Source organism: Cydia pomonella, chromosome 19 (assembly GCF_033807575.1).
Source record: "Cydia pomonella isolate Wapato2018A chromosome 19, ilCydPomo1, whole genome shotgun sequence".
Taxonomy (NCBI): Eukaryota; Metazoa; Arthropoda; class Insecta; order Lepidoptera; family Tortricidae; genus Cydia; species Cydia pomonella.
The window spans coordinates 12,367,849-12,379,605 of NC_084721.1; the positions used below are offsets into that span (position 1 = coordinate 12,367,849).

The 11,757-nt window shown below is 38.5% G+C and overlaps 1 protein-coding gene across 1 annotated transcript; it reads right to left on the reverse strand.

Annotated features, from left to right (window-relative positions):
- LOC133528593 (protein arginine N-methyltransferase 1) lies at positions 1–9,532 on the reverse strand. The gene is made up of 8 exons (XM_061866030.1): positions 9,241–9,532; positions 8,985–9,145; positions 7,473–7,637; positions 6,530–6,678; positions 5,793–5,940; positions 5,489–5,578; positions 4,430–4,579; positions 1–3,807 (listed from the first exon to the last, which is right to left on the reverse strand). Exons 1-8 carry the CDS (start codon positions 9,302–9,304, stop codon positions 3,664–3,666), a joined length of 1,071 nt encoding a protein of 356 aa, XP_061722014.1. The 5' UTR covers positions 9,305–9,532; the 3' UTR covers positions 1–3,663.
- Positions 9,533–11,757: the final 2,225 nt, after the last annotated feature.

Sequence of the window (11,757 nt, forward strand, 5' to 3'; positions counted from 1 at the left end):
TTTGGCTTACTCATTTATGCACCTCTAAAATTAAGAGTACCACCGGTACTACGCACTATTGTAGAAAATCCGACACAGCCGGCTATCAAAATTCAACTTTAAATCGTTACAACGAGAGTCAAAATTCGCTTGGGTTTGAGAATCTCATAGATATACCTAGGCGTATTACCAGGACTATCACAGTAAATCGCGTACAATACTCCTATTGAAAATAATACATACGATGCTCGCGGTCGCGCCCATATCTAGACAAACATGAGAAACTTAACTACTGAGATGACACTCGGACCTATTAAAATATAGAATTGACATTCCTGTATTATCAATTCAATTGTTTAAACAATTCGTGGGGGGCGAAACCAATTCTTTCGGCCATTTTCAGCTCCGTTCGGCTCAGCATTACAAGCAATTATTAGGGCTGGCACAACTTGACGTCCCCTTGCATGCACAACCACAGATAATGACTTGAATTTTGACAACCCTAAATAGTCAAAAGGGATAGTGCCATACATTAGAAAGGGACAGCATGATTCGTCCCTGAATCGCTGTCAAACATCGTTTAGTAGGAAGTTTATTTTCTGTCATGCCATTACTTATTTCGTTAAGTCTTTGGCGTTTAAATAATTTTCCAAAACTGTATTCTAATAGTGATCCGAGTGCATATCACTACGTCCAATATCCAAGCTTCGACCTTAACCCTTTACCAGGCTGGCAGTTCAAAAATGACAATCGAATGTCAGTCTTACTCATCGAAAATAGAACACATGTTTGAAGAGCCGCATGTGGGAAATATATATCCCTTAGCCTGGTAAAGGGTTAAACAGTAGTTTTACAGATCTATCACTCCAAGTTTTATATTGGACGTAGTGACAATACCTAAAATACAAGAATAATACGTAAAACTGGCATATACGAGTAAACTACCCAATGCAGAGTTTAAGTTAGGCTATTTCGACCCGATTCGGCCTAACCAGAATACCATTCGAATATTTTTAATTAAATCGAAATTAAGTAGTTTTAACTATTCTTGAAAGTCGAATCGATATTAAAGAATTATCGCAACTGCCTAAAATTTTTAGGCCACCATATTATATGTGTAAACATTTCAATGTAAATCAAATTTAGTATCAATATTTATTACAAAAAGTTATTACTTGCGTTTTAACTTCATAAAATAGGACCCGTCGCCGTCGTACCATAAGCTCAATACCTTTACGATTCGTCTTACGTCTCAGATAGTAAAATTTCGAATGATATTGATAACTAACTCAAATAACTAAGCTATACCAGGAGTTCCTCATACATACTAGTGTAAACTATCCTTATTTCTAAACATACAGCGACCATTATAATAAGAACGCGTTTCCTATTATGAACCATTTTAAAGAACAAACAGGAGTCAGTGATATTGAAAAATTAATTAATTTTTGAAACATTATTTAAATTTATTTAAACATTACACATACGAAAATGTAAATGTATGTGCGAATGGTTATTGTATAAAATAAAGCAAAAATAAAAACAGATTGCATGCTGAAAACCCATTTTATATTATGTGACTTCAAAATTCCTTAAGGCCCAGTAAGTTCGTGTTGTTGTCTCACTCTCACTGAACGAAGTGTGAGCGAGATGGATGTGCGTGTCCAGGAGTGCGGATATCATGTTTTTGATTTTAATTTTTTTGTTTAAGTTTAAATAAAAGTAATCTATAAGTTCCCTCAATAATGATATTGCCGATTTTTAGAGGCAATTTTCATATGTTTAGCTTCCGTGCAAAATTTGTTACAAATTTGTAAAGTGCATTTTAGACCTACGATACTACCAAGCGAAATTAAAAACTCGGGAGTCGGATCGATAGTGCCTCGGAAAAGGCCTCAAGATTGCTAATTATTATTTTCGCAGCCATATTGTGACCTAAAAAAGCGTTACGACTTTTAAAATCTCCGCTCTCTGAACTTACTGCACCTTAACAAAGCATCTAATTTGACAGAATCATTTTGTTTTCAGAAAAACGCTTCGTATGTTCAACGCTTTTCATGAAAACTAGAGCAAACTCATTCTATGGTATTCGTTTATGGTAATAAAATTTATCAATTCGTGCATTAGGTACCCATAGCATTTCTCAATATGCACAGTACAAGTAAAATAACTTAAGAAAAAAGGCGTTATGCAACATATGTGTGCGCAATGAAAATAACTCGGACGTATAAGGAAACGTAATAACAATTTTATTGGAAGGTAAATTTTTAGGGTTCCGTACCCAAAGGGTAAAACGGGACCCTATTACTAAGACTCCGCTGTAAGTCCGCCTGTCCGTCTGTCACCAGGCTGTATCTCAAAAACCGTGACAGTTGAAATTTTCACAGATGATGTATTTCTGTTGCCGCTATAACAACAAATACTAAGTACGGAACTCTCGGTGGGCGAGTCCGACTCGCACTTGTCCGGTTTTTTTACATTAGTTGCCAATTACAATGTTCTAATACTAAAAGGGGGTTAGTGTTTTATACTTAAGGATCTTGTCCGAAATAAATGTTTTTTTTTTTTTTTTTTAAGATAGCGTGACTAACGACAGTGTCTAAAGGCACAAAAAAAATATCCAATCATCTTCTTCCCGGTAAAAGACAACTCTAGCGATTCTAAAACAAATCGTTTTGTGCTACAATAAAACATTAAAAACGCCTCTTTTCTTAAGTTTTTAACCTTGTAAGTCTCAGTAATAAGAATTGTGAAATGAAAATATGAAACTCATTCTGATTACTTAGAACAGCTGAACAGTTTTGGCATGTATGCTCCAAATACTTATGATAGAATTACTAAGCTAATTTCAGAAATAAGACGGTAGAACACTGGGACATGTCCATTCGTTTCTATCAATGTAGCTTTGATTTTTATTACACTTTATTCTCATACAATTGGCTGTTTAACAAACCCAATAGGCGGGGGTTCACCTGTATAGGCGGCCATGCAGTGTAGACGTGCGCGCGCGTTTTCCTCGCCTGAACGTACCGCCTCGAGGCACGTCTACACTGGCTGTTTTGTGCGCGAGGATATTGCCTCGCGCGTATGCTCGCTGTGTCGACCCACCTAATCTTTACATAAATTAAACTGTAGGTTTTTAGCAATAGACATTTTCAACCATCAAATTATAATGGCACAGCCATACTGTTTTAAACAAATATTCGATAAACAAAGGACGCTTCCCACAAGGAATTATGTACATTGCCCCGCCTATTCCCATCTCTATCACACGCGCTTAGTTATATTGTTCTCCCGCTCGCACAGTGTCATTGACCGCCGGAATCATGGGCGAGACAGCAATATAATTACGCGCGTGATAGAGATACGTACAGGCCGGTCAATTTACGAAATTCCTCGTGTAGTATTTCTCCTTCCTTATTTTAGCCTGCCTTTGTGTTAATTTATTTTAACACATTCACTGCTAGGAACACGCTAGGTATGTTCATTTTGTGGTTATGGGGTGCTTGGCATTGAAAGCGTTAAGCTTGGTCGAATATACTACCGAACACCGGTTATCGCCTAACTACAGAATAATATATTGGCAGTATCTTCAACCTCACCGCAGCCATAATACACAAGTTTATCATAAAATGTATGTAAAAAAACCAAAGCAAAACTAGTAGAAACCGTGGCGGTGCGGGCTCAGCGCATGCGGTAGTGGTTCCGCTCCTGCACCTGGCACAGCTCGCCCTTGAAGTCGATCTCCACCTCGAAGTCCAGGTCGCGGTTGTTGCGCGCGTTCTGCCGCATCGAGAACGTGCCCGTTATCTCTTCCTGCTTCTTTACCTGGACAGGGAAGTTGTGCTGTCAATTTATCCTATTTTTTATCAAGCAGTTAGTTACATTGATTTACCCCCTTATTCATAAACGTGCACTAAAGTTACGATGCCGCTAATCATCGTTTATCCCTTTCCGACGTATTGGTATGATGGAAAGGGACAACAGTTTAGTACACGTTTATGAATAAGGGGATTAGTGTTTCATACTCGTTTAGAAGAAGAACCCTAAAGAACCAGAACTTCAAAATATTGTGAACAAAATGTTCCCACCGCGAAAATTCGGATTGAAAATGGTATTACTGTAAAAAATATTTTGGAAAAGGAAAATGTACCCGCCAACTAACTTAACGTAGGCATTATAAGCGATACTGTTCTAAGTGCAAAAATCGTACAAAAAAGCTGGAATAGCAAAAGTTTGTGAAATATATAAAAATATATACAAAGGACTGGTGCAATAGGCGCCAAATATCCAATCTGCTTCCATACAATTCCAATCTATAATAATTTATAGTATAAATTCTATACAATCAATCACTACCATCGTTACACAATAAATTGTCTATTCGTAAATGTTATTAATATGAAATAAGATCTATCAGTGTTCAGTTAGTGTGCCAACGAGTACTTACAGTCATATATTCATCGAAGTAGAAGACTGTCTGCTTCCAGTGCGTGTAGGGCGCCTCGGGCGCCGTGCTGAAGCCGAGTCGCTTGTGCGACTTCGTGAACTCCACGTTGAAGAACGTCACCAGCGCCTGGATGAAGTCGTTGCGGCGGACCTGTTCACACAAACATATTCTAATATTGTAGGCTTGTGTAGTACATGTACTAAAGTCAAAAAGACACAATTCCCTGCACTGTACTAGACCGAACTATTCCCTAATGATACTGCTCTTATTATTAGTACATTTTAGTACACTACACGTGAAACGGAACGAGAGCGAGGAGTGACACTGACAGCAAAGCGATCTAAGTGATCCGACCGAACTAACGCAGAGCGCGCGCGAATACGACTGAACGGCTCTCAGCTAATATGAGCTAAGGGAGACAACAAATTTTGAATTGTACTATTTTCAAAACGTCCGCAAAAACCGTTCCGTTACATTATTATGATCACTTTATCCCGGAGTCGTAAATGTACTAAAAGACTGAACTAGTACATTTGTGAGATTGTACTACTGTATCTTTAGGTATTTAAATAAAAGTAAACCAAATATCCTTAAATAAATGGCTCCTTAAGCCAGTTGAGGGTAAAAAAAACATTACATGATCAAATATGTAGGCAAAAGTCAGGTCGTTCGGTGACAGATCCAGGCGGTTTTGTATTTGGTTGGTTAACCAAATAACCAATGAATACCCGACCCGACCGATAGTTTTGTTTTAACTACCCGTAAATGTACAGTTTGTTTGTTTGTTTACTTTTATTCAAATACCTAAAGATACAGAGTATAGTTTGAAGTAATCTTTTCAGTGAGCGAGCACGCACATAATGAGCTCCTTATTCTCACTAGCAACATTCTCATTAAATAAACGGCTAATGCACACAAGATACCTAAATACAGCATGACTTTAGCTCCCACATTATTGACCACTACTAGGAAAATTTAATCAAATTTCGTAAAATAAATATGCTTTGGAGACTGTTTTTGAAGTAGACACCAGTATCAGACGTAACGTTAGGTACTTACTTGCAGATGGAATTTAGATTCGAAGTTGAGATCTTCTTTCTTGACCGTGTAAAGATCTATTTCTTTCAGCAGACACGAATTCGTAACTACCTGCAACACGCATTTCAAAATTTATATGTAATATTGATAACATATTTTATGGCATTATTCATAAACGCGCTACAACCCTCGATTAGCTATTAACCGTTTGTCATTTGACTTATGTCTTTGTAAGAAAAGGATAAAACATAAATTAAGTAACTGAGGATTGTAAGTTTTATCAATATGGAGATTAGATTCCCGGCGATTAGTTTTGTGTTCTGACCTGTTTGGCATCAACCACGTCGACCAGCGGCTCCGAGATGGCCACCTTGCGGATGGAGGACATGTCGAAACCGTACACGTCGTCCCACCAGTTGATCTTCTCGTCCTTGTACTGCCGGTCCTCGATGCCGCAGATGAACAACGTGCACCTGAACAAACGCGGCCTTTAATATAGGCCCATATACTACGCACGTCATCTGAGGTTTACCAGTCGCAATTCGTAATCATCGTGAAGATAGGGACTAATCACAATAAGGGCCCAAAGACGGTGCGGGAACTCGCATGCGAGTTTGTTTACTTGGGGTATTTTATCGGTTGGCTGAATTGGATGTTTTTTTATGGAGGATAGGCAGACGTTTGACCACGATCTCACCTGATGGTAAGTGATGATGCGGTCTGGAATTTATGACCTCTGAAGTGCAACTCATGACAGATTTTGTGAACCATTTTATGGTGTTCAGGATTAGTTTTACTTTACATAATTATTTTTATAAGCATGAGTAGCTTGACAGTGACGAGTAGCGTGAATACAGTGAATATGTATGCCATTCATCATCAAATAGTGCTTTCAGAGAACAAATGTAAAAGCTATTATAAAAAAACACTGAAATAACTCGACATGAACAATAATATTTTAAGGTACCCCTTTTTTCAGGGTCCAATCCAGGACAAAGGGACTAATTAGAGAGTAATGGTTTTAAAGTAATAGTTTTAAAGTAAGAGTATATTCCATCTAACCTGTCCGGGAAGAGCATGCCATCAGGCTGCAGCCACTTGTCACGTGCAAACAGCACTGTGTCCAACATGCTCTCATAGAACAGGCAGTAGCCCATCCACTCCGAGATGATGATGTCCACTTTCTCCACCGGCAGCTCAATCTCCTCCACCTGATAAGTTAAAAGTTTATTATCCTTAAACAGCTAAAACAGACGTAGATGCCTGCAAACTACGCCCATGCGTTTGCTAAGGATGTAGTTTGTGAAAAGAGCCAATTTCTTACAATCCAAGGAAGTTTAACAGTGGTGGCCCCTATGGCATAAAAGCTTGAAGGTTCATCGCCTGAAACATTATGTCATTCCATGGCCTGAAACATTGTCATTCCCTGGCCTGAAACATTATGTCATCATTCATTCCAGCATCATCATGCCAGCGGCTGGGTTGCGGGGCCGCAGTATGACAGATGGAACACTGTGTTACTGTTTTAACAAATAAAATTTTATCAATATGAAAAATTCTTTTTTTCCTCGAAAGTTTGTTGAAAAACGTCGTATGAAACGCGTGTACATTGGTCATTACACACATCGGCCTTCTTATTGTACGCTCGCTTTCACCTCGCGCGCACAATATCGTCTCGTCTGTAATGACCAACGTAGCACACTTGTATCACAATGTACTAATATGCAGGCTATATCATTATTATTGAGTGACAGCATTATTATCACTAAGAGATTGAGTTGAGTCAAAGGAAAACACCTAATTGCATAAGCTTATTATGATTCAATGTTGCTATAAAGGCACTAGCCCAACCTACTACAAAGTTGAGTAGCAACCAATACAGGATGTAAATAAAAGAGATTAATCATTGATATCTGATTGTTAACACTCGCCTGAGAAGTAAATGTTAATTTCTTGCTAATACTTGAGACAGCTAACTTACTAAGCTTTATAAGTAAACACTGACCTTGCCCTTGATGATCTCAATGACGTCATCAAGCCGATTGGCCTCGACGATCTTGCGCGCGTAGTCCACGATGTTGGAGCACTCCACCGCGATCACCTTAGCCGCTCCCGCCTTGGCGGCGAACATCGAGAGGATGCCCGTGCCGCAACCTATGTCTAACACTATCTGGAATTCGGATTTTTTTATTAAGGTAGTCCTAATTGACTCTTCAAACAAAAGTGCAGTAAAGTGGAAGGGAACTTAAAGAATGAATAGAGTAGTTGAGTTATCTAAAGCATAAATATAACCTCACCTAACCAATACAACATGGTCAGTAAGTAGGTAGTTATTTTATACATACTTAGTTTATATTTAAGTTCAGATATATTTAGGTTTAGCGATTCAGTTTAATTTTTAATTATTTTAGTACGTATTTCCATAGATAATTATACAAAATATATTAAAAATAGTTTATTTGGTTAACTCATAATACACAAAACAAAAGGGTTGAATCTCTCATTAAGTATATAGATACTTGTGTCGGGAGCCACACTAATGTACAGCAAAATTGCATGGACACAAAAGTAGTTAGGTGGTTAGTCTCATATAAATAAATATTATATTTCTTAGAAAATACCCTTTATTTATCCTGATATTAAAATTTTATATTTGTGATGTTGTTTTTCTATGATCTTATCATACGGTTGACAGGTAGAGAATGCCATGAGGCATTTATGCCACCATTTGTGCTTTTTTTTTGATAAAGTTTAAAACAAATGTATAAAAATGCTTTAATAGGCGGGTCCACACAGAGCGATAGCGAGTGAGCACGTCTACGCGCGAAGCAATTTTCTCACGCACAAACCGCGTACGTTTTCCTAGCCCGAGCGCGCCGCCTCGGCCGAGGCAGGTCTACACTGGCTGGTTTGAGCGTGAGGAAATTGCCTCGCACGTATGCTCTGTGTGGTACCCGGCTAGTGACAAAACTCTTTTACTCTATCCTGCTCCACCTTATTTCGAGAAAAGTAAAATATATCTAATTCCATGCTGCCAAAGTCAGTCACAGGCAGGGAATTCTCCCGGGACTGAATTTGTATGAAAATACCTAGAAGTTCGCAGTTCCGTGACAAGTTTGTGTAGAAAACCAGAACCAAAAGCACCCTATCACAAGCCCAAATAGACTTAGAATGGAGGAACAGTAATTCAAACGTTCATTTTTTCTTTAAGTATACAATTTTAAGACTTAATAAGTAAATATATATAGGGGTTGAGCTGGAGCGAGGCCAGAAGGCGAGCTGAAGATAGGAAGATGTGGCGCGAGCTTGTGAAGACCCTTTGCACCTCTGGGGTGCTTTAGGACAACAACAACAATAAGTAAATATGTATATTTTGGCATTTCTTAATTGTTACATACTATTATTGGTTTGGGAACACAAGCATCACCAATAAAGTAAGTACAGTAAGTGTACTAAGCTCCAACAGCTGCAAAGATGGCTCGCATAGGAAGAAAGTAATGAAACCGTTTTAACTTACTTTTCCCTTAAATAAGTGTTTATTGTGGTACATAGCATTCCTATACGTGAGTGTGCGAACTTCGTCCTTTAACATCTCCTCGTGAATACCGAAATGGGCATACGAGTCGAAATAGTAGTCTCTTGAAGTCATTTCTTCCGCCGTTACATTCTTGTCGGGCCCTATAAAGAAACATTACATGTACTTGGTGCTCGACAAAGAAACACGTTTTCGCTATAAGTACTAACAAGCATGGTGATCGTTACGGGACACTCACCGTTTTCCACGACGGGCGTAGACGCTGCCGAGGTACCTTCTTGAGCGACATCCATGCTTTCCATTTCAAATTTACACTAGCGGATAATGCCGAAAATCTAATTATAACCTAGCTTGTACGTTATATACGCCGAATCGATATGTTGCAGACCAAGACTAAGCGACTCTTAATTTAAATGTATTTTCACACTCCTATTACTTGTTACTAGCCAAAGGAACGTTAAAAGTGAATAATAAAGGAAATAAACCCCTATTTCATTTATTACAAAAAAAATGCTGGAAGCAGTCGCGAAACCTCCGAGCATATCTTTTAAAAAAAAATTCTCCATAGTTGCCAATGCCATTCTTGCATATTAAGATATATGGCAACATTGTAGTTATCACAATGTGGGCAACGTGGGCAAATTTTACCGAACAAATCTTTGAAAATAGAATATATTTTATTTTATTTGTATAATATTAAACAAATTCATAACAAAAATTAACATTTGTATGCTTATGAAATTTATGGTTTTGAATCTATAAATGTAACCCAAAGAATATATATAATACTGTCATGTAACCCAGGCCGAAAAATATTGTTGTTAAAGAATAGACCATAACAAAAAAAAAATAGTGTTGGGCTCCAAAATATCGACATGGTTTACGCGAAAAAGACCTTGAAAACCAATTGAAAACGCTCATTGTTGTTGGTTACAATGAAGGCTACAGTTACAGCCTACAAGCTAGCCGTGATATCAGCTTAAAGGCTTTCACAAAAAATGTGAGAAACATTATGGACTGAACCGATATCGATTGAGAAATGGTGTAATTAGAATCAATCGGAATATAATCGATGATAGTTTATTAAACAATTTGAAAATGTATAATTACTTTTTCGGCTTACTAAAATACTCTTATTGTTATTGCATCTCATTCCTTAGTAGTATGGAGAGTATAAGAAGGAGCAAAATTTTTATGTATGAAAAGTGTCCATCAAAAACATTAAAAAGGTGGCGCCACAATACACCGAAATGAAATGTCATAGACCTAGTATTCTATATAGATGTGCTACACGCGTGCGCCCGTCCGGAAAATTAAAAACACGTTTTAACATTTCTGACAACATACCAAAAATAACCTACGTGATTTGGTCGGGTTATTTGTTGCCCTAGCCTCATTTCATCTCTATATTATTTTACCTATATGGTTCATGTAAGTTCATGAGCCTACCTAGCGCCACCGGAGAGATAAGGAACTATTATTTAAAGCTCATAGCACAGAATAAATAATAGTACTACCGTACAGAAATGATAATTCCTACAACACTAAAGTTTGACAACGATTCAGGGACGAATTATGCTGCCCATTCTAATGTATGGCACTATCCCTTTCGGCGATTGAGGGTTGTCAAAATCCAAGTCATTACCTTATCTGTGGTCGTGCACGTATAGGGACGTCAAGTTATGGTAACCCTAATTATTGCTCGGAGCGATGTTGAGCCGAACGGAGCTAGGAAAAGCCGGAAGGAGTGTCGACCCACTGCTGAAAGTACTTAGCTTGGACGGTAGAGGAAGGAAGACAATCGCTTATGGCAAAACCGTTGCAAAAGTGACTAGTGAGTGAGGTCTCCATGGCCCAAGGGTGTCCACCCCAAGCGGCTCAAACATGAAGCCAAAAGCAATGGCTGCATATTTCCGCTGCTTGAGGTGTTTACCCACATTGGCGGCAGCACCAGCTCTGTTGGACGTTGCTGAAAGATGGGACGGCATGTGGCATCCCAAACTAAAGGCCGTCCAATCTTCCATGGAACGAGGGTCATGCCGTCCGGCATTTTCCCATCGTTGAAAGCCCAACCAGACGGTTCCAGAACCGCCGGCACCCCAGTGGTGACGAGAGCTCGGCGGAGAATGTCATTCTGGTACGGGTGGGGACCGTAATGGTCTACTACGTCATCTGATACACTACAAGGATAAGCCCCATGGCACACGTTCATAATAATGATGCTAACTTAGGAAAACCAAGTAAAAAAAATTGCCGAAAGTACGAAAAAAAAATTTAATTTACGTCATATGGTACAAAGATGAGACTGGTGGAAATAGACAGGAATTTATATGCAGCTTCAGAAACCATTCGTCTGCCAGTTCTTATATGGCCAGAAGTGAGTCTGCCGTGTACTTAGGTACCAAACAGAGTTGAATTTACTTCATCTGATACAAAGATGAAAGTGGTGGCAACAGATAGGAATTTATATATAGGTTCTGAAAACACTCGTCTGACAGTTCCCAAACGTCCGAAAGTGCGTCTGCCGGACACTTAAAAGGTACGAAAAAACAGGCTGACGCAACTAGGAACAAAATAAGATTTGTATGGAACTTGTTTCGCAAATCTTTGCCAACGAAGAAAAATAAAACGTCAGTGCTATTTATTATGTCAAGTTTACATTAAGTCAACTGTCAGCCTAATTGTTTTGTTTGTTATGAAGGCTTCAATGTTTTGTTCGGGTATTTCGTGCAATTTCTTTATTATTTAGTGAAAA